This window comes from Cydia amplana, chromosome 14 (assembly GCF_948474715.1).
Source record: "Cydia amplana chromosome 14, ilCydAmpl1.1, whole genome shotgun sequence".
Taxonomy (NCBI): Eukaryota; Metazoa; Arthropoda; class Insecta; order Lepidoptera; family Tortricidae; genus Cydia; species Cydia amplana.
In genome coordinates, this window is record NC_086082.1 from 9,918,760 (window position 1) to 9,931,266 (window position 12,507).

Genomic DNA, 12,507 nt, shown 5'->3' on the forward strand with positions numbered 1-12,507 from the left:
GTCAAGTGTAAAAATTATGAGTGGACACATTTTGCCCAAAACTATGTCCAGCACTTAATATCGGCCAAGAAAGAAATATGGGACAGATTTTTGAGTACGATTTTTATTAGCGTTTATTTGATTGCTGCAAATAAGTACACACAATTATATGTGCACACTTGACATTTATTGTGCAAAGTTGAAACCTTATCCGCATGAAATGAGTATCCACGGAATTGCACATAGCCAAAAGCTATAGTTCGTTTTTTTTTTGCATTAGAAAGAACTTGAAAGAAGGTAAGCGATTTTGACATGTCTTTTAATTGAAAAACACTTTTTAAAAATCAATAACTATGAAAGCAGAAGACTATAAAAGATCGTATTAGATTCATAATTGTTACATATTTACCGTAACTTATTTTTGTTTAGGTTTAAAGAACTTTATTTCTCAAAGAAATTTACATTTCGCTTAATGTGAAAAATTACATAAAATACAAGTATTTATCTTGAATTACAAGAGCAGTATACCCATCATAGCTAGTATGAGTATACTCGTATACTTAAACGTTAAAAATGACATAGATTAAGTTGTTTTTGAGACATGTATGTTGTGCTTGGAGGATACAACTAAACGGAGTAGCCATTAACAGGCTTTCCCCTCTGTCGAAAATAGGCGGCCAACGGTCATACACAATGTATGGACTGACGTTTATCTGACATGGCTATTTTTACGTTACGCATACATTTGACGTTCCCCTCCCCCGCAAAAATCGGCAGACTGTTTTGTACAGAAAATTACAGACATGGCGTCTCCGTTTGATTATATCCTCCAAGATGTTGTGTATGCAATGTCGCCGTTGAGTCAGCTACATGAGCCATAGATCCTTGACTCATACAACTTCGCCTCTTTGTTTAACCTTACTGAATTTCATGTATATTGATGACTTAGACTTGAATTCATTCGGTTATGACACTTATGACATATCCGGGTTTAACAAGGACAAGTCTATTATTATTTAACATAAATATTTTGTAAATAATGGAAGCGAACAAATAGCGAACTATTGTTGTCGAACTATTGTTGTCAATCATAATAAATCATAACAATTGCCTAGGACTCGCCTTCCGCGTAAAAAAAGCAATTGATTTCAAATTATATCTATTTTGTAGGTGATTGGAAGTAGGTACTCGTAGTAAAGTAATGATATATTATTATTGTGTTTTTGTTTGTCGCATGTTTTTTTTTTATCAATACTAGCAAATACTAGTACCTAAATTAATATCACTTTTAACACTGGCAAATCGGTATACCCCTGTGATTTATTCTTATAAACATTGTTCGAATCGGGCCTTGATCATTTTGTTACCAAATGCCTTCAAATCCCTCTACAAAAAAAAACAAATAACATACATACATAATATAATCACGCCTATTTCCCGGAGGGGTAGGCATAGACCACGGATTTCCACTTGCTACGATCCGGACATACAAATAACGACAGGCAGAAGTTAACAGTAGGTAATTATTTTTATTTTAGCCTAGCTAATGTGCTAATAAATTTTTCCGGACTATAAACATTACCTATAATTTAACGAAACATTTTTTACAGTACAATAATTTGCCAAGTATTTTCCTAATAGGTGCGAAAGCATTCGGTATCGCACGGCGGAAAACTAGTTCCACTAGTTCCGAGCCGCCGCAGGAAAATCGCCTGCTTTTCCGCTTTCTCGCACACGGCTCAGGGAAAGTACCTGGTTCTTAACGTGTTCATGTTTATGTTTTCTTGGTACTTGTTGAGTTTTTATTGAATAAAATAGTCGAGAATCAAACCTACGTTGAAGTCCACAAAGTAAAAATTGCTACTTATTTAGTAGCAGTTTTTACTTTTGTATTAGTATTTTATACACAGTAATTATTATATTTTAATAACATCAGCATTATATTTTCGGGATCGTATTCATATATTTATACGTACGAATACGAGTACCTATGTCATGAAGGTATATACTTTGTTTAGTAGGTATTTGTACCTAAATATATTTTTATTAATCAATAGTTTGACCAAAGAGAATTGGCAAGTAATACGCTACTATACGCAGTATATTATTTGATTCTAAAATTTCCTTAAAAATTCCGAAAAATCAAGTGGTCTTTAATACTGACGCCATCTATACTACGCTAACAGAACTAAACATATTTTGACAAAACCGCCATCTAGCGGTGAATAGCGAAACTAGTGCCACTCTTGGTAAGCTGCGCGGCGTTATACGTTTAAGCGACAGACTAATAGATGGCAGCACGTACGTATAAGTATATTAGTTATTCTACTCGCCACTAGATGGCTTCGAAACAGTTTATATAAATTGTTATTTATTAATTTACCTTCCATAACATACACGATGCTGCCGACATCTCCTTCCTTGATGATGAGGCTTCCCGCGGCATATTCTACTGGATACATGCAGTCCACGATCTCGCGGATCTGCGTCATCTCAAGATTCTTCATGAAGTCATTGTCTAGTATCGCGCTCTTGATGAGTTCCCGAGATCTGAAATCGAAAAAGTTTGGGTTAAGAGAAATTTTCTTAGACAATACGTATAGGTTTAAGAAATAATAAAATTGAAGTATTATCATCAACAAACACTGTGGGTTTATTATTCAATTAATGAGAAAGTTTTCCCTATGTTCATTCATAATAATCATTCGGATAAATTAGTATACATATTTATCTGTCTATCCGAATCGTAATCGAGTTAAGCTTACTTTAAATATACTTACCTATAAGATTAGATAACGTATCTATGCCATAAAATGATGGGAAACTCTTTTGCAGTTTTAACACTATTTTAAACGATAAATAATAATAAGGATTTTTTCTACCAGATTATCAATAGATAATAAGTATTACATTTACCTATTTACCTACAAATTATCGCATTAATCGCAATGATTTATAACTCAAGATAGGTTATAGGCGTTCCAAAATTGAAGCGTTTACCCTGTGACAAATTGGACAAGTTGCCTTTAGACGCGGCTGGACAAGCGAGAAATGTGCACGTGCTAACGAGCTCCCGCACACCGAAAGAGAAAGAGACGACCTTATGTTTAACAACGAGTGTGACAAAGATGGATGGAATGAGTAAATTAATCAAATATAACAAATTTCTTCGGAGGCACAGAAATAAATATGGAAGTATTTTTTGTGCTCCTCAAGTATGAGTATAACCTATCTATGGTTATATATAGCCTGACCAGTAATATATGATAATTGTCAAGAGGGCGCTGTTATTCTCATGTATAGGGTGACAATTCAGTGTAGTATGAAAAAATTTGTTCCAGTGAAATTCCGCAACATGGCGCACCCTCAATAGATCCTGGTTCACCTATAATATCATTGATTAAGAGCCAACAGGAGTGCTCATTTCTCCATACAAACGTACTCGACTGTTTCCTCCGTGGGTTTTGAAGCTAGAGCAAGGATTTTTTCAACAAAGATTAATATTATCAATATCTGTGTCGGACCGTTTTGCTTTTTTTGATATTTTTGTTTTTTAAGGCGCTAGAGCCCTTCAAGTTGCCAATGGTATGGTTTCTGAATTGCTACAAACTACCTAGGTGTTAAAATATTCGATCCGGAAGCGCACCCGCTCCGTCGACGTAGGCCAGGAGGTCGCCGCAGACGTTATGCGCATTTGCTACCTCCGCCCTAGTAGACCCTTGTGGGGATTGGGGAATCACCCGCTATGGTAGTACCTACCATTGAACGGGGGGCACTAAATTACTTAATGCCCCATAGAGCCTGCAGCCCGGTTGCGGGCTGCCCGCTGGAGCGTCGCAGTTGAATGCTCACCGCGATCTTGCGCCGCTCCGTTATAGGCGGAGGTGGCACTCGTTGGGTTTTTACTAAAAACTTTTTAGACGGTAGTAGGCTCTCGCCCTTTAGTCCGTCATACCCGTCTTGCTCCCCTCGAGAAGGGATGCGTGCGCATTTTCCCAACGTAAAAAAAACAGGTGTTAAAGTATTGCGACAGTCAATTCATACTATTCATAGTCGTTGGGGTAAAAACATTTTCTCGGTTACCTAATCGATGCTAAATAATAAGGTACCTTCATACATATATAGAATGAGTAAGTACCTACCTATTTAGCACCTAATATAGGTACTCCACTTTACACTGGTTTGTAAACTAAAAGTAGACAGCAACAACGCAAACGATGTAAAATTGTTAAAGAATAATACCAGAGACTATAAATAAAATACCTATAGACTGCGATATAATTTTATTGTTTTTACCTTTAATTCCGACTGGGAATGGTTTGCTGGTGCAACTCAGCTGAAACGTCGGAATTAAAGGCAAAAACAATGAAGTTATATCGTGGTAGACCCGTTTGTGTAATTAAATATGTGTACAAAACGCGAGAGTTTAAAGTGTTATACAAAGACTGTCCATACAATTGGAAATGTCATAAACAACTTGACTGTTTCTTTTGTAAATTGCAATCACAGAGTTTTGTAAAGTGGGCTTCAGATATAACTGACCCGTCCTGTAAACAAAATGACTACCGTAGTGGCGGACCGAAACCGCAGTTTTTACCGAAACAGAAACCAAAGGTTCGGTGTTGCTCTAGTTTAGGCCGTAACCGAACCTTCGGTCTAAACATATTTTTTATGCGGAAACTGGAAATACAGATCGGCGCGGCCGAAAAATTCGGCAGTTTTTTTGGCCAAAACAGAACCTCAGGCCGAAACAGGAATTTTATGCCGAAACCTGACAAAACCGAAACTTCAGTCAGACACAAAAAATTGCAAGACTGTCATATGCCTCTGCAGCTGACAACTTAATTCTGAATTTACTACCTAGGAAAAAAATATAGTTTGAATGGTATTTGGTAAGTGCCTCGTTTTTTCTTATGCCGTTTTCTGGCAAAGCGCATTAAATAGTCTTCGATATTAGCCACGTTTTCTTGAATTCACACTCAACTTCTAGACTCCCGTAAATTATAGACTTCTGAGCAACCCGCAATTTATACAAAATATTTAATTACACTTAAAAGGTGCTAAATTTATTATACCCGGCCCCATAGTCTATCAATCAGCCAATAATTACTGGCTTACAGCAGAAAGCGGTACATACATCAGTAGTTAATGGTCAGATGTCAAACATTACATGAGACCAATAAGTTCTGAGCAACATCAGTAATAGACTTAACAAGGATAACCTTTAAGTCCCTCATAAACTAGAAGACAGATTTATGAAAAGATCAGGCTCTAATGATGGGCTGTTAGGCGTAACGACTGCTAGCTAGGCTATCCTGATTGCTGAGATAAGGTATTATGGGCTAAAATATTACTTCTCTTACATTATTCGCCTCGAGCGGGCGTGCGTTTACACCACACGACCACACGTAAGTAGGGTTAAGTATAGTCGGTCAAAGGACTGTCTCGTCTGTCTCATTTCAAACATAGACAGAGAGAATCATACTATATTTGTCTTACGCTAGTACTGGCACCCAATAGAATAGGATGAGTACCTATAGTTTTTTTTGTTCTTATTTACTGACGGTTTTACCAACTATAAGTAGCTTTATACTTCCCTAACTCCCTATGTAAAAATACTTGGTGGCCTTTTAGCGAGTCGGTGGTTTTTGTACATTTCCTCTCTTTTTTATCAGATATCGTCAATCCTCCAATAAAACATTCGTTGATACTTAAATAGCGTACCTAAAATTAAACGTAAAATACTTATCTTTTGCAAATGATAAAATAATTTTGTCATAAAAATGACGACATCATTGACAACCATTACTTGCATAAATTGAACACCTGCAATAAGTACGTATGCAATTTTTTTTTCACGATAAATTAAATTAAACTTCTTTTATTTCATTTCCAGTATCTGTGGCTCATAAATATAACACCTAAAAAAATATTTGGCGGAATACTCGGAATGATAGATATCAATTATAGTCATGATGATCACAAATGGTAGGGTACACCAGTTTCTAGACCTAACTAGAGTAGTGACCAACTTAGTAAGTCTGTCTGTATGTATATTGTATAGTCACTAGCTAGTATAGTAAATTTTGGTGTGTTTCGCTATTAGAGGTTCCGTTAAGTATATCTATAGCCGTTTATTAAGTAACTTTGGTTGCATTCTCGTCAACACAGCAAATGACTAGTTTTTTACATATTATGTTTGGTAGCTTCAATGCAACTGACTCTTGGGGTCACTTGCACCATCCCACTAACCCGGGGTTAAGCGGTTAAACCATTAACCCAGTGTAAAATTGTACTCGTAACCATGGTAACTCCAGGTTTAACCGGTTAACACCGGGTTAGTGGAATGGTGCAAGTGGCATTTTATCCCTTAAAACAAAATTAATACCATGTTTTTTGCCATCCACCAATTCAGCAAAATGTGGCGCCACTGCCACTGAACTAGACTGCAGCTTGTACGTGACAACGTTAGTTCCGATTTCAGCCACCGGAACTCTTATGTTTGCGTTGACGTGATAAGGTCAAGAACGACCGGTTGAAATACAACAATAGCAGGCATGTCTCACTCCGCGATTTCGTCGCTTTGCTACAGGTAGCTAAAAGTACATCCGTTCGGCCCCAATTTTGGGGAAAGCCATAAGCCGCGCGTGGCGCTGTCGCCACCTAGCGGCCATATCTGTGCTGATCGTAACAGACGCGTTTTCTTAGAGAGTGAGTCTTCTGTACTTAGTACTATTATTTATTCTGTGACAATAGCTTGTCATATTCGGAAGTAGATGCCATTTGGTGTGCACGGCATGGGAGCGACAAACGATACGTGGTAAGGTCGAATATTACAAATTCTGACCTAAAAATAACATTAGGAAGCTAGTGACTCATGATTGTCATCAATGTTTGTTGGTCTATTTTCCTTAACGGAAAGCGGCTGAGAACTTATTTTGACGTGATAACGTCTTATAAATCGATGAACACCGGTAGCATGCACGAACAAGTGTCACGTTGTGGACAGATCTCCATGGTAACGTATAAAAATATGCAATTTGTCTTCAATGTTTTCTTGTGACGTTATCACGCAAAATTATCGTCCGTATGCGTCCGTAAACCGACTTTACAGACAACCATATTTTTTTAATGAAAATAATGATATGTGAATGTGCCTAAAGTAAAAGCCTCCTCTGGAGGAGTCCTCAACAAATTGGCAAATAACCTTAAAAATAACTGAATAACTAACTAGGTATTTGTTTTAACGACATCTACGACAAACGATGCCACCGTATATGGCCTTTGATTTATCTCATCAATCGTGACACAGCCGATGGCGAGGACATACTTGAGGTTCGCACCGTACGCAATTATACCAAATGGGTTCAGCCAAGGTACCCCAGCTAACACATGTTGGCCTCGGACGGTCCCATTCACAGGCCTACTGTGAAATTCAATCAGTTTGATGGATGACAGTATTGACAGGGTGAACTCATGAGTAGACCAATTAAATCTACAATGGGTATGCTAATACAAACTAGCTATATCTCTAGACACTCTAGAGGTACTGAGATATGACATAATAAACTTCCTTCCGTTTGGTGAATCAAAGTCAAAATCTGTTGTTTTGTGCAACTTATAGAACTTATATCAGATAAAGGATGACCCTACCAGGTCTTACACTACTTTACAAATATCAAATTATCTTTGCAAATATGTAATTTTATATTTACCTATTAGTTACTATACTAATATATACCTACTGTAGCCTTCTTGTCTAGAATTAAAAATATATTGACTTCCAGACAATTTTTAATTTATGTGCAAATTAATAATTTGTTGTTACTCTAACGTGTTAGAAATTAACATTTGCTAAATAAACATTCAAAACACAATGGAATAGAAGACTTTTATAACGCGTCTGGGTGGCTAGAGGTTAATAGCCAACTACAGGAAATTCCATTCAATCCATGTACTTAGGTACATATGTATTACAAATAGTTATGTATCAGATAAAATTAGCCGTTGCGACACTTTCGACCTGTCAACGACCCGTCGTTTAAATTTGTTTACTTTAACACGACGATGAATCCTTATTGCAAGTACCTACCTACATACCTACATTTACCGACGAGCTAAAAATGTTTTGTAAAATTGTTTCAAAAAACGTGTCCCAAACTAGCTAGACAATTATTTTTAATAGATTAGGTTTTAAGCATACTCACTTGCTGCTTTTGGGTATCTTGACTAATTTCATCTCATTGTCTTGAGTGAGAGATGATAACGGCTCAGCTGATATGGCGGTTCTTTTGAGCCGCGGCTCAATAAGTGGCAACACTCTAGTATTTTCCACGCCCGGCGATTTCATCACAAATCCATCTTCTTCGCCATCTGTTCCATTTCTATGACTGTCTAATATCTGTCTAGTCAAAGGCTTAACAACTTGTCTGAATTTGTCAATTTCATTTTTCAAATATCTTATTGTAGCATCTCTTTCGTCTATTTCGTTTTCAAGGAGAGCGATAATTTTATCTCTACGTTTTAATTCTTCTGTCTTTTCTATCACTAGCCGCTTCATCTCGAGATATTTCTTCTCCAATTTGTAATTGTGATCCATTTTGCACTGTGTATGCGTTTGCGCCATTTTTGTCACGGTTTAATTATTTGGTCACTGTGACGCAATTTAATGTTCCGAATGTAATTTCATAATAATTTTTCACACGTTCACTGCACAAGTTTTACAAGCGCTAACTGTGTAATAAAGTGTTTTGTTATCGCTAATATGGATAATAGATAAAGATAAATATCTACTCGTCAAAAGTATTAAGCTGTCAATTTGTTACATAATATATATAAATTTATACATGTTGCCTAACACTCATGATTACGTACTTACGTCACAACTTCTAAATATGTACCACCAATTTATTTGACAGAGTTAGAAGACTCGCACAATGTAAATTTGAAAAATGAAAACTTAACCACTGTTTAGAAACAATTCCGTAGAAAACAAGTGGTGTGTTCAATGGTTAAAAGTAACCAGTGTGCCTAGAATAATCAAGAAGCTTCACTCGTTCACTCCCATTGTTCCGAAAGACATTAAACAAATGAGTATGTCGTATAGTTCAAGTCGAGCCAAGCCACTTGGAGACTGGCTCAAAGTTTAAATTAGTTGACCCTTTCAACGACAGTAAATTCGACTACATATACAATGTACATTTCGCTTAGTGTACATACGATACGATACGTTCTAATCAAACTTGATTAACTACTAACCACCCATCAAAGCTGAACTATTCAAATATAAATACAATCGTTCTTCCGTCGGCCGCCTCAAGTGAGGACTTTGCGAAGGCCCATTTGGATTTTTATGATCTCGCGTGACGGTTTAATGAAGGTCTATGCAAATTTGGCCGTAAAACAGAAAGTGCAACATTCTGAGCGCCATTTTAAAATAGGTACTGGTTAATTGAGGTTATTATCTAGTGATGACTTCATCACGTGAAGCAAGCTAATGTAAAGCGCGTGATGCTCCTGAATTCTAAAATGTTTGAAAAGCTGTTACTAAACAACTTCCAAAGAATGAATAGTATTCATAACATAAGAAATAAAACAATCACAATCGATGATTGTGTAGCACGTGTTGTTATTTTCTTAATGTCGTCCTCGACAGCTATAAATGGTAGTGACATTTTGTCTTGTTATATTTATGTCACTCATGTCACTATACTCATTATTCTCTAAATCAATAGTTGTTTTAAAAGTGGGAGTGTAAAAAGAACTAGTTGCTACATGCGTAGGTAATTTTTTAAGGTCGATCCACCGGTGTAAGCGATACCTTTCTAAGTATAGCAGAGGTGTGTTCAGGGTAAGGTCACATTGACATATTGGTAGGTAATAGTACGGTACGCTGCGTAATTGATTGATTATCGACGGTGATTTTTTGAAAATATGGCAAGATTTGCGACAAAAAAAATGAATATCATAAATAATTTACGATGAAGCTACGCAAATGATATTTAACACGGCAGCAGTGTTATCACTTAAGCACATTTTGTTGCAATCTGTGTAGCTAATAGCTGTCTTCAAGCTGACCTAGACCTGTTTCTCACGTTGGATGGAAGCCCAGATTGTATGTTGTTGTTTGATACATTAAACATTTACAACCAATCTTAAATCCCAATTTATGCCTAATCGTTTATTTTCTGCAAATCCAAGCATTCAGAAGACCTAAGTAGGTATGGAGAATGTGTAAACTTCATAATAATTATTTTGAGTAAATAGTGATAAAATTCTTATACGTGCTACCTATAGAACAGAAAATAGCTGACGTCAAAATCAAGCCGAACGCAAAGAATCACCTCTAATAAAAAGCAGATAATCTTGAAGGGATCATACATTTAACAGGTGCCTTTTAAAAGTATAAACATTCAATGCAATTAATAAATCACGTTAATGGCTACTTTAAGTACTTAATTTAAATATTTGAAGAATGATAAATGATAGCTATCAGCCTTTAGCCATATCGCGAATTACCTTTAATTTATTTTTAAACCTAATAGTCTTACAATGGGTCCAGTAATAAAATAGTCTGAATTTAATGGCATGAAAGTTTTATAGGCAATATCAAAACTGACAGACAGTTTTTATCTACTACGAATGTTTTAATACTATTATCTTTAGGTACCTACCTACGAATATAATTTGCAATTTACTTGTACATATTTATCTTATTAGTGCAATTTACTCTATCATGTTTAATTTGGCGATAATATATAAAAGCTGGATAATCTCCATGACACCACTGACGTCACTCGTCTATTTAAGCCCGTTTTAGCCAGGTTGACAGTTTGGCTATTCAGTGGATTGACGTTATCACGGCAAACGCCGGCTCCATTAGCCGAAGTATCCCATCATGACGTAAGGACATGCGAGTCTGCACGTGGTAAGGTGATGTTTACCTCAGGAAATGGTAGACACGTTATGCCTTGGATCGCAGATCAGAGGTAAATCTTGGAATTTGCTTTGGCATGGAAGCGGTATGCGGCTATAATATTCTAGATCAATCTGAGAAATATAACGTCAATTAAAATTAATTTAACACTTGCATTCAACGCTACTAATAAAAATAAAACCTTTAGCCGGGAGCCGAGTCGGTACCATTTCGTGGCTTATATGTTAAGTTGTGTTACGTTACGTGTTGTTTTCTTCTTATATGCCTTATTGCCCCGAATAAACGATCTCTATTCTATATTATTTTATTAATGCATATTCGCAATTTAGCGTTCTCCCGAACGAATTATAAAGAAGTCCTGCCTGTGACTAATGTCACTAATGTGACGAGGTGGTGGAGTACGTCCGCCGGAAGACTGGCTACACGCTGAGGGTGCACCAGCTACAGTCGCGTCACTATGTGCAGTTCAGTTCATTTGTAGTGCGCGTGCCGCGACCGCTGCAGGACACCATCGCAAGCGCAGACTTCTGGCCGAAGGGTGTGGTGTTTCGGCGGTTCCGGGGCAACCTCTCGAACCCTACGCCGAGTCAGACGACGCAACGGAGCCACGCTGTTACGTCGTCGCCCAAATCCAATGTTTAAAACTTAGTATTTTATTCTCATGTATTGTTTCTTTGTTTTGTATTTTATTTTGTAGTTTCACAGTGCCTTGGTTTTACTGTAATGCTGTTTGACTAAAAAAATAAAATAAATAAATAAATAAATGTGCACTTATTAAGTACTTACTGTAAGTAAAGAAAGTTTGGTGTCATGCAGCAAGACTACATAGATAAAAGTGATTTTGACGTAAATATTTACGTATATAAATTTGCTTACAATTAGGATGCAATCCGAAAAGACAGTGCGTCTAAGATCTCTAAGGTCTAACACTTATATTATATATTGAGATCATCAAATTGTACGAATAACTACAATTTTGCTTTTATTAAGGAAATTTATACATTTAATAAGAACAAGTGCGACAATGAACGTCATCTTCTTATTTGTTCCTAAAGAAACCACATAATTAAGCACTGTTATTTGTTGTTAATTCATGTATGGATGATTTAATGATTTAGGCGTGTATTTACAGGTACTTCACCCTGACACACATTGTGGAGAAATTCTGCACGTCCGTGGGTTTGTAAAAAATAAAAAGTTAATAGGTCGATGTCAGCTGAGGGGAAAATAGCCACTTAATGAACGAGTTATTTTCGTTAGTCACTGTAAACGTCGCGGAGATTTGACTGATGTGACTCATACGCCACTGTTGAAATCGAAAACGTATCGTTTTAAAACAACACGAATATTTCAGAACAATCTTTTAGAACATTGCTCATTATAGACGAGAGACATAGTGAGGCAGCAAAATAATGCAGTCACTGTGATACAATACAAAAGTAAGTATGTTTATGTAAGGACTGCTGAAAAAAAAGATTATTGAGGAGTCATAGACATATTAAGTTAAGATTCACAAGAAATTAGTGCCATAAAATCGAATCTAAATTACGCTCTCCTCTTAAAACGATTTGCTGAATAACATGAAACTTAGC

The 12,507-nt window shown here is 36.5% G+C and overlaps 1 protein-coding gene and 1 long non-coding RNA gene across 4 annotated transcripts in view; one reads left to right on the plus strand and one right to left on the minus strand.

Annotated features, from left to right (window-relative positions):
* The window catches only part of LOC134654145 (uncharacterized), a 299,175-nt gene that overhangs the window by 282,324 nt on the left and 4,344 nt on the right, over nt 1–12,507 (plus strand). The gene's annotated exons all lie outside the window — the stretch shown is intronic.
* Nucleotides 1–12,507, minus strand: part of LOC134654116 (cGMP-dependent protein kinase, isozyme 2 forms cD4/T1/T3A/T3B) — a 123,701-nt gene that overhangs the window by 41,191 nt on the left and 70,003 nt on the right. The window contains exons 2-3 of one of the 3 annotated variants that reach the window (XM_063509547.1): nt 8,187–8,712; nt 2,363–2,529 (exon numbers count right to left, since the gene is read on the minus strand). In XM_063509547.1, coding sequence (XP_063365617.1) covers nt 2,363–2,529; nt 8,187–8,605 — 586 coding nt within the window. In that variant the 5' untranslated portion in view covers nt 8,606–8,712. Of the gene's footprint in view, nt 1–2,362; nt 2,530–8,186; nt 8,720–12,507 lie in introns of those variants that run through there. The other 2 variants (XM_063509548.1, XM_063509546.1) reach the window with 2 other exon arrangements.